The sequence below is a fragment of the Callorhinus ursinus genome, unplaced genomic scaffold (genome assembly GCF_003265705.2).
Source record: "Callorhinus ursinus isolate GAN/ISIS: 27379988/994484 unplaced genomic scaffold, GSC_fseal_2.0 scaffold6, whole genome shotgun sequence".
Lineage (NCBI taxonomy): Eukaryota > Metazoa > Chordata > Mammalia > Carnivora > Otariidae > Callorhinus > Callorhinus ursinus.
In genome coordinates, this window is record NW_027397068.1 from 20219446 (window position 1) to 20234440 (window position 14995).

The following is a 14995-nucleotide window of genomic DNA, read 5'->3' on the forward strand; positions in this document are numbered from 1 at the left end:
ATTTGATCCCAGGACCCTGGGATCATGACCTGAGCCGAAGGCAGACGCTTAACGACTGAGCCACCCAGGCACCCATCACTAAGGTCTTTCTAAAAGGGAAGCAGAGGGTCAGAGGAAGAGCAAGGGATGCGACAACAGAAGCAGAAGTCAGAGTTAGAGATTTGAAGATGCTAAACTGCTGGCTTTGAAGATGGGCAAGGGGACCACTAGCCAAGGAATGCCAGCAGCTTCTGTAGATGAAAAAGGCAAAAAAAGAAATTCTGCCCTAGAGCCTTCAGAAGGAGCACAGGCTTGCTGACGCCTACAGAACTGTACATAATAAATTTATATTGCTCCAAGCCAGTAAATTTGTGGTAATTTGTTACAGTAGCAGTTGCAAACTAACACATTTTATAAAATAGTTGGGCCTAACTCTGACAAGCTATGGTCAGTTATAGTCAAATATCAAAGTTGTGGGGGAAAGATGACAGCATGAGATTATTTTAATACTGACATTAGTTGTACCAGCTATTGGAGTTAAGAGCAGTTCTTAGAAAAGCGTCTGTGTAGTTTGCTTTAAATTAACCTACAAGAATCCTGTTATAAAGTAAGTTGGAAAAATTTATTTACTTTAAATATTTAAATTTCGGCACCTGGGTGGCTCTGTCCGGTTAAGCGTCTGCCTTCCGCTCAGGTCGTGATCCCAGTGTCCTGGGATGGAGCAGCGCCTGGGGCTCCCTGCTCCATGGGGAGCCTGCTTCTTCCACTGCCCCTACCGCCGCCCCCCACCCCGCTCAATTTTTCCCCTCTCAAAAATAAACCAACAAAATCTTTTTTAAAAAAATCTTTAAATTTCATCTTTGGTATATTTTCCACTTTCCACTTTTAAGCTTTGTCTCTCCTTAAAAAATAATAATCCAAAACAAAAAGCAAGCTCAACTCGCAGTGTCTTTGTTCAAGATTTTATTTTATTTAATTATTTATTTGTTTGTTTGTTTGTTTGTTTTTGTTTGACAGAGAGAGCGAGCGCTCACAAGCAGGGGGGTAGGCAGGGAGAGGAAGAAGGAGAAGCAGGCTTCCCGCTGAGCGGGGAGCCCGGGATCCTGACCTGAGCACGGTTCCCTCAGCTATCACTCCTTGTAGCACTCCCCGCTTCGGCCGGCGGCCGGCCGGGGGGCGCTCAAGAGCCCGGCGCGGGTGGCGGGGCGGCGGAGAACAAGAAGGAGGAGCCGGAGGAGGAAGTCAGCGGCCCGGTGGGCGCGAGTGGGCGATGGTGCTGCCGCTGCGGCTGTTCGGGTGTGCGCGCCGGGCGATCCTGGGGTCCGCGGAGGCTGCGCTCTGGGGTGAGCTCGGCGGTCCCTGGGGAAAGGGAGAGTGCCTAACCTCCGGCCCGGGGAAGGAATGGCATTGGTGGGGGTGCTCGCTTCTTGAGGCTTCCGGTTAAAAATCAGACTCATTACTCTTGGCACTTGGGAAGATAGCACCTACTTTCCTTCAGATTCTGGGCTACTTGGGTCTGGGGGTGCTCTTGGGGGACGCAGGGAGAGAGCCCAGCGTTGCTGCAGGGAGCTCGCATGGGGAGGCTTTTATGGAGATACCGGTGCCTGACTGGGCCAGTGAAGTCAGTTGGCAACTCAGAGGAGCGAGCAGAACGGCCAGTGTCTGCCCGAGAGACTACGGATGAGCCCAGCTTTGCGAGTTACACCTGTGACCCACTAGGGAGTCGCGCTCAGAGCTTCATGGCAACAGTCACCTAGAATTATAACACGTTAGAGCTATTAAAGTACCACTGCTAATTTTACGGACTGCAAAACAAGCCAGAGAAACGAAGGTTAGTGGAGGCGTTGGGTGTATTACTCAAGAGCAGGCTTCCAGTCCCTTCTTTTTGCTTTACATGCTGCCTCTCCTTTAGCACAATTTTCATTTGTGGATGCAGCTGCAGAGACTGTGGCCTAACACTGTGTCCCCCGCGCTCCCTCCCAGTTATTCCACTTGAACTCTTGGTACATCCTCTGTCGTTTAAAATGCGCTTTTTCTATGCAAATGTGTTGTTTATTGAGCACCTAGAAATGCAGACCTCCTGCTGGGGATACAGCCTCTGCAGTTCCCGTTATCATTTTGGGGAGAGACAGACACAAGTAAACAGTCACCACACACAGCCCCGTGAGACTGCAATGGAAAAAGCAATTATTCTATGCGAGTTGGAGAAAGTGTTAGAGAAAAGGTGCTTTTCATTTAAAAAAATTTTTACTAGTGGGGTGCCTGGCTGGCTCAGTTGGTTGAGCATGCAACCCTTGATCTCAGAGTTGTAAGCTGGAGCCCCAGGTTGGGTGTAGAGATTACTTAAAATCTTAAAAAAAATTCTAGTGATACATTATTGTATTCCCATTATATTCAAACTGACAATAAAGAACAGCTTATGATCCCCTCTATACACCCGCCCATAGTCCACCCTCTTCTCTGAACGTGGTTTGGTACACATCCTTCTAAACACTTTTCTATGAGTACGCATAAATGTAGACATAAAAATACTACATATATAATATATAGGTGTTGCTGTTTTTTAATTTATGCCCCAGAATTCCTTTTTTTTTTTTTTTGAGATTTTATTTACTTGACGGAATGGGAGAGAAAATGAGAGCTCAAGCAGGGGGAGCAGCGGAGGGAGAGAGAGAGAAGCAGGCTCCCCGCTGAGCGGGGAGCCGGATGTGGGGCTCGATCCCGGGACCCTGGGATCACGACCTGAGACGAAGGCAGACGCTCAACGACTGAGCCACCCCGGCGCCCCTATGCCCCAGAATTCTTGTTCATGCAATCCCACTCCCCAGGAATAGTTTTCTATTTCCTTCCAGATGTTTTCCTGGACATTTATACAACGTAAGTATTGTATCTTATGTGTGTATAGATCTCAAAGGGGACTTTTTCATTTAGCAATATGGACCTCTCTCCAAGTCACTAAATGTAGGTCTGCCTCTTTCCTTGTAAATGCTGCATGGTATGCTTCATAATTCATTTAACCATTTCCTGTATGAACATTTAGGTTGCTTCCAGTTGCCAGGATGGGTTTCTAATCTTTCAACCAAGACTTTCCAAAGAGAATCCTGTCAATCCTTGTCTTCTTAATGACTTGAGGCTGCTAACGTGAGTGCTTGTTACTTAATCGGTGACCCCCCCCCGTAACACTGAAAATGTCCTTTGTCTCCTACATTTCCACGAGGACAAAAACTTGCTGTCTACCTTCATTCTCTGAAGGTACCCCTCAAGTCTCACTCCGCGAGCTTCATTGTTGTCCGCGTCTTCCTCTTCGCCTCTGCTTAGACTTAGGCAGGCTTGAAGCAGGGTCCCAAAGCCGACCGACTAAGTCACGTACACTGCAGCTGAGTGCTGTACTCGCACACCTTTGTGGAGGCACAAAGTGCGTGAACTTTCATCTACCGCTTTCTGTCCTCTATCTTTCCGGAGTTCTGACCTCTCTAAGATTCTAAGTAGCTTTCTGGGTAATAGCCAGGTTGTGTAAAGGCCTTTACTTGATCCTGGTCCTACAAAGAACAACAGAAAACACGGAGGTGCTTTGTCAATATGAATCAGCTGCCAGCAACAGAAGATGCTTTAAATAGGAGGGCGGTTGGGGAAGGTGACAGCTCAGAGGACCCGGGGAATCGCTGGGCTTCTTAAGGGAATGTACTGTGATCGAGTAGTAATGGAGGTTGAGAAGACAAGTAGCTTTGAGAAGCTGAAAGCTAGTATAGGGTATTCCCCTTTCATATTAAACTTACCACTTCATGCAATAAATGCATTGCCTTATCTAAAATTTCCATTTTAACCTTTTATTCACTGGGAGTGGTTCACTTGCTTTTCAAATTTTGCTGTGAGTGGTTCTCAAAAAGTCAAAATATTTATTAAAGTGATTACATTAGAAGTCATAAAATGTTCACACTAAAACCAAGTACCCACTTGAGAAGGAAGCACACCAAATGTTCTTCCTAATATTTTCTCTCTGGAGTAACAATCATTATTTCTAATATATTTTTTCTTGGTTGTGTGTTGTTTATATTGACCATTACATGGTCTCTAGAAATAATTTTCAATATTCAACAGATATTGATGTGGGGTTTCTAAGGTGTCAACATCCAAAAGAAGAGTATAGATAAACCAGAGAATTTATTTTATAGCTGTGGCAAGAGTGATTTATTATGGTGATTGTTATTATTAAGCAAAAACTTTTATGTTTCAAATAGTTACATTTTTCACATCAAAACTTTATTTATTTGAAATTATAAAAAGAATACCAAACTGAATTGGTAGGAAGTAATGGTAGACTATTTCTAAGTGAAAAATTTTTTTAAAGATTTTTATTTATTTGAGAAAGAGAGAGAGAGCACAAACAGAGGGTGTGACAGATGGAGAGGGAGAAGCAGGCTCCCTGTTGAACAGGGAGCCTGATGTGGGGCTCGATCCCAGGACCCCGGGATCATGACCTGAGCTGAAGGCAGACGCTTAATTGACTGAGCCACCAAGGCGCCCCTCTAAGTGAAATTTAGCTTAGTTTTTCAAAGTACAACATATAGTACAAAACTATGCTATATTATAATATAGAAAAGAAGCTAAATTTATGAAAAAATAAATTTAGAACCCAAATCATGTATATGATTTCTATATATACTTTCTTCAAACATACAATTAATTAGATCACATTAGGCTAATCAAAATTAAATAATTCAAAGATAGGAGTGCCAGGCTGGCTCACTTGGAAGAACATGCATGCAACTCTTGATCTTGGGGTCATGGGTTCAAGCCCCATGTTGGGTGTAGATATTACATAAATAAATAAACAAACTTTGAAAAAAATTTTCAAACAATAATTGAATCTAGAACTTAGAGATATATAAAAGTAATCCTAAATTACTTTTTTTTAAAAGATTTTATTTATTCATTTGAGAGAGAGAGCATGAACAGGGGAGAGAGGCAGAGGGAGAAGCAGACTCCCCGCTGAGCTAGGAGCCCGACATGGGACTCAATCCCAGGACGCTGGGGATCAAGACCTGGGCTGAAGGCAGATGCCTAACCATCTGAGCCACCCAGGTGCCCCTAAAAGTAATCCTAAATGTCTTAAGCTTTCTGTTAAAAAAAAAATGCTTATTCCTATAGGTTTCTCCTTACTAAAAAGACCTGACAATTGTAATAGAAAAACAAACTTCTAAACATATATACAGTATGAATCAGACCATTCTGAATTATACTAGATCTTTAATCTGCATTGTCTAATATGTGATTTTAAATATTTTTAGGTCATCATATTTATCTCACACTGAAATTTGGGTTGGTAGGTTGATTTTCTTTTGAGCTGTAGGCATTTGAAAAATAGCAAATGCAGAGAGAGGCTTTCTCTGAACTCCTCTTACCTACCTAAAGACAGATCCTCCAAAAGGAACTCAGTTTCATAAGTCCCCTCCCAGGAGTTTCATCAACCAGGGACGATTGACTCATCACAGGAAAGGAGACTGGAACTCAACACCACACCCCAACTTTATCACAAACTGTCATACCTCCCATCCTGGTTTATCTGACTCTAAAATCCCATCCAATCTTCTAAGAGCCCATTCATCTTTCCTAAAAGTCATTTACTCTCCCCTAAAAGGCCTACATTCCCTCTCCCCTTTCCCTATGAAGATGAGAATTCTTATTTTTTTAATTTAAAAAAATATATTTTTAATTTTTACCTTTTTTACCTTTATCCATTTCTCCTGCCCTGCCACTCTCTGCCTCTAGCAACCACCAATCTGTTCTCTGTATCTGTGAACTTGGGTTTGAGGGTTTGTTTGTTTTTGGTTCCACATATGAGATCACACGGTATTTGTCTTTCTGTGTCTTAGTGTAATGCCCTTGAGGTCCATGTCTCAAATGACAAGAGTTCATTCTTTTTTATGGCTGAAAATTCGTGTGTGTGTGTGTGTGTGTGTACCACAATTTCTTTATCCATTTACCCATCAATGGACACTTAGGTTGTTTCCATATCTTGCCTGTTATAAATAATGCTGCAGTGAACATGAGGGTACATGTATCTTTTCAAAGTAGCATCTTCATTTTCTTCAGATAAATACCAGAAATGGAATTACTGGATCATATGGTAGTTCTATTTTTAATTTTTTTAAGGAACCTCTTATAGTTTCCCACAGTGGCTGCATCAATTTACCCACGCCACAATTTACCTCTACCTTTAAGTGCCACCAATCTACCTTTAAGTGCGTGAGGGTTCCCTTTTCTCACATCCTCACCAACACTTGTTATTTCTTGTCTTTTTGATAATGGCCATTCTAACAGGAGTGAGGTGATATCTCATTCTGGTTTCAATCTGCATTTCCCTGATGATTAATGATGTTGAACATCTCTTCATGTGTCTGTTGGCCATCTTGATGTCTTCTTTGGAAAAATGTCTATTTAGATCTTCCACTCATTATGTTTTTGCATATCATATGTGGATCATATATATAATGTGATCTATTATTAATACTTTTCTGCATTTTTTCCTCACTTAGGTGTTCAGAAGCTCTCCATGGCAGTACATAGAACTCTTTTAACCACTGCATATATTCCATAGTATGGATTACCACAGTTTATTTAACCAGTCCCCTATAGATGGACATTTTGGTTTCCTTTTTTCTGCTGTTATAAAAATTTCTTCAATAATTACCATTGTACATACCTCTTTGTTTATATGTACAGGTAGTTTACTAGAATAGATACTTAGAAGAAGAACTGTTGGGTTAGTGACAAGTGGCATTTAACAGAGTCTTCAAGGAGAGTAAGAGTGTGCCAGATAGAGATGAGGAAGGAAGGTTTCCCTTCAGTGTGCATAAATCATGAAGGAAGGCAAAAATATGTATTTAAAGATTGCACCAAATAGATTATTAAACCTCACAGCAACTCAGAAAGGTTAAGTAATATTATTCCTGTTTTATAAATAAGAAACTAAGTCCCAGAGAGTTTAAGTAATCTGCCCAGGATTACAGAGCTAAGTGGACAAACAAGCCAGGATTTGAACCTGGTTTATCTGACTCTAAAATCCCTGCTCGTTCCACTGTAAAAATGTAGTCAGAGCACTTGTATACTTTTTTTTTTTTTTAAGATTTATTCATTTATTTTGAGAGAGTGAGAGACAGAGACAGAGAGAGCACATGAGAGGGGGGAGGGTCAGAGGGAGAAGCAGGCTCCTCGCCGAGCAGGGAGCCCGATGTGGGACTCGATCCCGGGACTCCAGGATCATGACCTGAGCCGAAGGCAGTCGCTTAACCAACTGAGCCACCCAGGCGCCCCTGTATACTTTTAATATAGCTGGAGGGTAGGGCTATTGAGGGAGAGGAGAAGTGGGGAAGAGGAGGTCTGGTAAAGTAGATTGAAGGACATGATAGAGCATACTAAGAAGTTCGGACTGTATCTTATTATGTAGGCTGTAGGTAATATGCAGGTGAGGCTAGATTTACCAGTGTGGAAACAGCAAAATTGGAGTTAATTCAAAAATGAGGCTCAAAAATGTGAAAATCATGTATAGCCTGTGTTACTCTTGAGAATCCCTCAAGAGAACCCCACATCATCTCAATAAATCCCAAACAGCCAGTTTTCCTTCAGTGTAGGAACTGAGTGTTGTTTCTTTGATCAAGCAATAGATGAAGTGGTTGATTTACAAGTAGAGGCCTTGCTGTACAAAAAAATACATTATAGCTTTAACTAAAGAATTAGTGTGGACTGGACCTCATACCATGAGAGGCTTGGGGGAGCTGAGACTCATTAAGGGAGTATTTGTGCTTTGGCTCAGAGTGGAAAGCTAGGAAATCTAGTCCTCACTGGTTATACACCTATTCTCTATCTCCCCCTCGCCACACTCCCAACAGGAGTATAGAGAAAGTTAAATGTCAGTTTGACTCTAATATATAAGAAAAACATAACTATCTTTGATTCAATTACACAGGTTACATGTCAAGATGATGTTTGTTTCCCAGTGATGAAGTACCACCACAGTCTTGAGTTTAACAATTTTTTAAATTACCATAGTTTTCCAGTTCCTAACAATGAGGGATAGTACCAAGTGTGAACTCAGCCTGCTGACTTTGTATTCTGGGAATTCACAAAACAGCAAGTTGAGTGAGAAATAGTTTTATCCCAGGCATTTTAAGATCGAATCTTGTAGATAACATGGGCCAATTTTTCAAAATCTGAAGAGGATGGGAAAATCTGTATTTTTATTTTTTTTAATGTATTTACTGTGATAAAATATATGTAACATAAAACTTGCCATTTTAGCTATCTTTGAATGTACAGTCCGGTGGCATTAATTATATTCACAACATTGTGGGGTTATTACCACTGTATTTCCAAAAATTTTCATCACTCCAAACAGAAACTCAAATCCATTGAGTAATAACAGCCCTCCCTCCAACTTCTGGTAACCTCTAACCTACTTTCTATGAATTTAACTATTCTATATATTTCATATGAGTGGAATCATAAAATACTTGTTATTTTGTGTCTGGCTTACTTCACTGAGCGTTTTTTCAATGTTGTAGTTTCATGCTGTAGTATGTATTAGAACTTCATTCCTTTTTATGGCAGAATAATATTCCATTATATGTATAAGCCACATTTTGTTTACCACTCATCTGTTGAATGAACACTTGGGTTGTTTCCACCTTTTGGCTATTGTGAGTAATTGTGAATAATGCTGCTATGAGCATTGGTGTCTGAATTTGAGTCCCTGTTTTCAAATTTTTTTTAGGTACATACCTTGGAGTAGAATTGCGGGGAAATCTGTATTTTTTTAACTATTGTATTTATCCATTTTTCCATCTTTTGCTATCAGTGAGAAAGACAAATGAGGGGCGCCTGGGTGGCCCAGTCGTTAAGCGTCTGCCTTCGGCTCGGGTCATGATCCCAGGGTCTTGGGATCGGGCCCCGCATCGGGCTCCCTGCTCCGCGGGAAGCCTGCTTCGCTTCTCCCTCTCCCACTCCTCCTGCTTGTGTTCCCTCTCTCACTGTGTCTCTCTCTGTCAAATAAATAAATAAAAAATCTTAAAAAAAAAAAAAAAAAGAAGAAAGACAAATGAAAATAGAACAGTATTTGGTTTTTATAAGAAAAGGTGGTTTTTCACAACTCACTTTTGGCTTTTCTTAACTACTTAATAAATAGGACTGCGAAGCATTTCTTTTGGCCTATGCTCACTGCAGAAAATTTACTAAGACATGAAAGGATGAACCAAGAAAGTCTGGGAACCCCTGGTTTATACCTTGTGCTCTCCAACTAGTTTTTTAAATTTAGTACTATATTTTGGAGAACTTACACTAAATAATATGCCATTGTATGAATGTACCACTTATAACCATTCCCTTATGGATAGACTTCCAGCTTCTTGCCACTTTTCAGTATTACAGAGAATGCTGCCAATGCATATATATATATATATATATATATATATATATATATACACTTATATACATTTGTATGTATTCATGCTAATACTGCTGTACTAAGATAGGTTCCTAAAAGTAAAATTGTGAGGTAAAAAAGATACACCTACATAAAATGTTATTCCTGCTAAATTTTCCTTTCAAAAGATTTTGTTACACACTCCCAACAATGTAAGAGTACCCATTTCCTCATACCCTCACCAATATTTGTTATCAATCCTTTCAATTTTTACAAATCTGACAAAATTTGAAAAATTTTGTTTATATCTTGCATTTCCTTAATAAGTAGTGAGATAGGGCATCTTTTTACATTTTATGGACCATTGGTATTTTTCTCAGAGCAGTTCCCTGTTCGTGTTTTGACCATTTTTCTTTGGTAATTTTGTCCTTTTCCTATTTGTATGAGCTCTATTAATACTAATGTTTTGTCATTTCTATGTTACAAATATTTTGTTCCTGCCTGCCACTTATCTTCTAATTATTCATTGTTCTTTTCCCATATATAAATTTAGCATTCTTATGAGGTCAAAACTTTATGACTTCTGATTTTGCCATGTTTAGGATGGTCTTCTTATCCCAAGATTTAAATTATCTGCTCATGTTTTCTATTGGTACTTCTAAGATATTAGTTTTTAGACTGAAATTTAAATTTATTTACATGTAAGGAACGAGACAGTAGCCTGCTTGAAGTTTCTTCCTGATGGCTAGCTAGTTGCCCTACATATTCATTGAACAAAATTTCCCCATTATTCTGAAATATAACTGTTACCAAATACTGAATTCTCATAGATGGTATATTGTGTGTGTGTTTCTGGACTTAGATCTTTAAACCTTTTCCTATGCTAGTTTATACTGTTTAAACCAATTTCACTTTATAAGATATTTAATATTTTAAACATTTGAAGCATTATTTACCTTACAGTGGTCATTTTGTTGTGAAATATGATTATTAAATTTTTAGAATTTTATTTAAAAAATCTTTTGGGTTTTCTTTCATGCTTAAAAAACAATTTGGACCTGTAGAAAAGTTGCAGAAGTAAAATGGAGTTCCCTTTATTCTTACTCAACTTCCCCTAATGTAAGCATCTCACATGGTACAATTACTGAAATGAGGAAAGTAATACCGACATAATACTGTTAGCTAATCCACAGGCCTTATTTGAATTTCACCAGTTTTCCTACTGCGGTCTTTATAGTCCCAGAGCCAATCCAGGATTCTATGTTGTTATTACATTGTCATGGCTCCTCAGTCTGCTTTAATCTGTGACAGTTCCACAGTCTCTGTCTTTCATAACGTTGACACTTTTTTAAGACTACTGATTATTTTGTAGATTGAGTTTGAGATTTTCCTCTGATTTGATTTAGGGTATGCATTTTGGCAAAAATACTAAGGAAGTGATGTGCTCTTCTTTGAGCATCATATCAGAGAGTACATGTTGTCAACATTTCTCATTACTAGGTGATCTTTTTTTTTTTAGTGAAGTGATCTTTGAATAATTGGCTAAAGTGGTATCTTTCAGGTGTTTCCTTTTCTTATTTAGTAAGCATCTCCTGAGGAGTAAGTATCTCACGGGGAGATACTACCCTATTTCTCATCAAAATTTCACCCACTAACTTTAGCATCTGTCAATGGCTCTTGCCAAAATAATTACTACTTGGATGTTAACCTAATGGTGATTTTCACTTTTCATCATTCATTCTACATTTATCAATTGAAATAATCCCTTCTCCCCACTTATTCAATTATATCCTTATATCAGTGTGGACCCATGGATCTATTTTACAGGTTATTACCCAGTACCATATTATGTTACCAATTATTTAAGTTTTTAAGTAATCTCTACACCCAACATAGGGCTTGAACTCACAACCCTGAGATCAAGAGCCCCATGCTCTTCTGACGGAGCCAGCCAGGTGCCTCACCAATTATTTAACAGATAGAAACAGTGCCTTTAAGTACTTACAAGTGTAGTTTCACATGTAAGTTTCCCACATCTAACATATGGCTTATTATCTTCGCTTGCGAGGGGAAATTAAAATTTTCTTAACATGTAACTTGGATTATGGTTAGACATACAAACTATTTGCAGAATTCAGTTACCAAATGCTGAATGTGTATTTACAAGTTCCACCCAATTAAGGGCTTGGAGAGAGTAGAATATGGAGCTGGCACATGTAGGGCAAGAGGGGAGGGGTACACCCCGTGGCTCTATCAGGCTGTGTACAAAATACATACACAGGTCAGTGAAGTCAAAAAATCAACTACAGCTAGCTGGCTGGAACCAGGGGGGAAATTCCTTTGAACTGCTTTCCAGATGTTAATAACAATGTTACTTTGAAGGTGCCTAAATTATTTTATTCTTTCCAGGTCTGAAGTCAATAAAAGGAAGCTGCCACAATTTTTGTACTGCTATTTTTAAAGATGTCACTTATAAGGAACTTAAGAACCTCTTGAATTCCAAAAAAATTATGTTAATTGATGTTAGAGAGACATGGGAAATTGTCGAGTATGGAAAAATTCCTGGGTCTGTCAATATACCATGTAAGTGACATGTGACTTGAATTGCTTCATCATGAAAGTATATATTCAGTAATTTACTGTATCTACAATTTAATTAAAATTCTTAACATTTTCTTTCAGTGGATGAGGTAGGTGAAGCTCTACAGATGAACCCAAAAGACTTCAAAGAGAAGTACAATGAAGTAAAACCATCCAAATCTGACAGTCTAGTGTTTTCTTGTTTAGCTGGAGTGAGAAGCAAGAAGGCTTTGGACATGGCCATATCTCTGGGCTTTAACAGGTGCATAGATGAATTATAAAAATGTATTCAAGAATGTGTATAGCAATGTTTCATATGTATTATGTTTACTGGTCGATTAAAAATTTTTTTTGTAATTACTGTGTTAGTAATAGCAGGTTAGAGACTAAGACACTATATTTTCATCCTACTCAAAAGTAACAGTCTTTTAAGTAGGTTTAAAGTCTAGAGTAGTCATTGCACCTCTAATCTCTAAAGTTCCTATCAACCTTGTGTTATAAAGCAGGAGGAAATGTTTACAGCACTAACTTTGCTATATGTTTTCAGTGCTCAACACTATGCTGGAGGATGGAAGGAATGGGTAACCTATGAATTTTCAGAGAAGAAACACGGAAATTGAATTCTGGAATACAAGTTGGCCCGTCCCTTGTGTACATGCAGCCTAGGATAGTGAAATGAACAAAAGAATAACAATCTAGCCCTGGCATCACTGGCTAATGGAAAGGGGATTTTGTGTAATTCAATTATTTGTTGGATCTTTTCCTTAACTGCAAGTTGAGAATACTACTCACCCTTGCCTATTTCCAAAGGCTATGGAGGATTGAAATAATGTATGTGACTTGCCATGGAAATATAAGGGTTGGGATTCTAGAAAACTATTCTATAGTTTAGTATAGTACGATAGTATTCCCAAGCCCAGGTTACTTGTAGTTACCTGATCATAACATATGACCATTTGTGTTAGCCTAGCTTCTATTCATTAAAGAGTCTATGAGCTAGACAAGTTAATTTTTTAATGATTAAAATACATTTCAGTTTGTAAATTTTCCCATTTTAGAAAATTCATAAAATATATTTTCTTGTAATGATATGCAGTACAGATATTTCTGATGGATATACCTTTCACCCATAATGAATATTTAGTGAATATTGAATAAAATAAAAACAGCTAGTAAGCATTTCTTGAACACTTTTATTTGGCTTAGATCCTACGCTACATATTCCAAATGCTAAAAAGAGACTAAAAAAAGATGCGATTCTTCCCTGAAGAGGTTTGATTTCTAGCAGCGGTATATCAATTTTTTAAATTTTTAAAAAAAACAGACTTTGGGGGCGCCTGGGTGGCTCAGTCGGTTAAGCGGCTGCCTTCGGCTCGGGTCATGATCCCGGGGTCCTGGGGTCGAGCCCCGCATCGGGCTCCCTGCTCAGCGGAGAGCCTGCTTCTCCCTCCCCCTCTGCCTGCCACTCTGCCTACTTGTGCTGTCTATCTCTCTGTCAAATAAATAAAATCTTTTTTTTTAAAAAAAGCAGACTTTGTCTTAAAACACCAAGAATCTGAGATCCAGAAAAGTAGGTGAAATATGAACAATGAAAATACATTAACACCATCCAAAGACTTACGGCCGTCTTGTAACCAGCATGGTAGTGATGGGATTTGCAACCTAAAAAATATGATCTATAAAGATACAAATAACAAAGTACAAAGTGATTGCTCTGTAGAGGGAAGATTAACTGGAATAAGCAAGGAGGGAAATTCCTAGGGTGATGGAAATGCTTTAGATCTTGATTGAGATGTTGGTATATAGGTAATACATTTATCAAAACAACACTTGAAAACATATTTTCAGTAATTTTATCTCAATTAAAAATAAAGAAAATCGGGGAAAAAAGTTTAAATGTAAACGACTCTCATTAGCATGAGTATATGCCTTAGTGCACTACTGGTACATCTCTGTGCTTTCTTCCCTTTGTGCCTCTTCAGACCTAAATGTGTTTCATCTCATTTCAGTAGTCATTCAGATCCTGTAAGGCCTAGGAAGTAACTATCAGGACTTGGTTTGTCCTAAATTGTATTATAAAGCCACTGGAGAATCTGGAGTAGGGAAGTGATGTGACCACCTTGAACTTCTATTTCTGATAATGTCCATCTAGTTTCTAGCAGAGCAAACTCCCTATAAGAACTAGAAAAGCTGGAAAGTAAACACACACGCACTCATGCATGCATGCAAGCTCCTCAATGTTGGGTCATCCTCTACAGCTTTCCTGCTCTCTGGATCGTAGCTCTTCATGTCCTTGCTTCTTTAGTAATTCCTTCATGCCTTTAAAGTGATCTTCTTTATGTATCTATATAAACAAATGTTACTAGTACAAACATACTAAGGTGGGATTTGAAGAGCCACAATCTCAGAGAGAAGGGAAGTTGTGGTTGAAGTACTGGGGCCCATCAAGGAATGAGAACCTGGGTAAATCCACCAGACATTTAGTTGGAACCCCTGGGAAACTATACCCTAGGAGTAAAGGTGAACCAGAAATTGACCAACCCTCATAAAATGTTAAGACCAGCTTTGAATCAACTAAATCCCTGAATGAATTAAGGTGATCTTCCTGAAAACGTAATGGCCTACCAGCAGTAAATCCTCTCTTAGAGAAAGATGTCATTATCTAGAGCAAGGGGTTGGCAACAATATTTTAGGTTTGTGGGCCATAAGGTCTCTGTTGCAACTGCTCCACTCTGCTACTGTAGCACAAAGCAACCATAGACAGTACATAAATGAGAGTGTGGCTGGATCCCACCCGAACAACTACAGAACAACTACAGCGACTTAGGTTTGAATTTTATATTTCATGTGTTGCTACATATTCTTTTAATTATTTTTCAACCATTTAAAAATATGGCAAACCTTCTTAGCTCAAAGGCCAGGCAAAACTAGATGGCAAGTTAAGATTTGGCCCATGGGGCACAGTTTAGACCCCTGAGCCAGAGCCACAAACATTCCCTACAGTTCATCATATTCAAT

At 39.1% G+C, this 14995-nt stretch overlaps 1 protein-coding gene across 1 annotated transcript; it reads left to right on the top strand.

Moving 5' to 3' along the window:
- The first annotated feature begins 1176 nt into the window (after window positions 1–1176).
- On the top strand, window positions 1177–13493 carry LOC112816514 (thiosulfate sulfurtransferase/rhodanese-like domain-containing protein 3). Its single transcript, XM_025863033.2, has 4 exons — window positions 1177–1322; window positions 11807–11980; window positions 12080–12239; window positions 12525–13493. Exons 1-4 carry the CDS (start codon window positions 1250–1252, stop codon window positions 12595–12597), a joined length of 480 nt encoding a protein of 159 aa, XP_025718818.1. The 5' UTR covers window positions 1177–1249; the 3' UTR covers window positions 12598–13493.
- Window positions 13494–14995: the final 1502 nt, after the last annotated feature.

Bases quoted from the DNA above. Each gene is read 5' to 3' on its own strand.
- LOC112816514 (XM_025863033.2), top strand. From the start codon at position 1,250: ATGGTGCTGCCGCTGCGGCTGTTCGGGTGTGCGCGCCGGGCGATCCTG. The intron at 11,981-12,079 runs GTAAGTGACATG...ATTTTCTTTCAG, and splicing joins TGGGTCTGTCAATATACCAT to TGGATGAGGTAGGTGAAGCT. The intron at 12,240-12,524 runs GTGCATAGATGA...ATATGTTTTCAG, and splicing joins ATATCTCTGGGCTTTAACAG to TGCTCAACACTATGCTGGAG.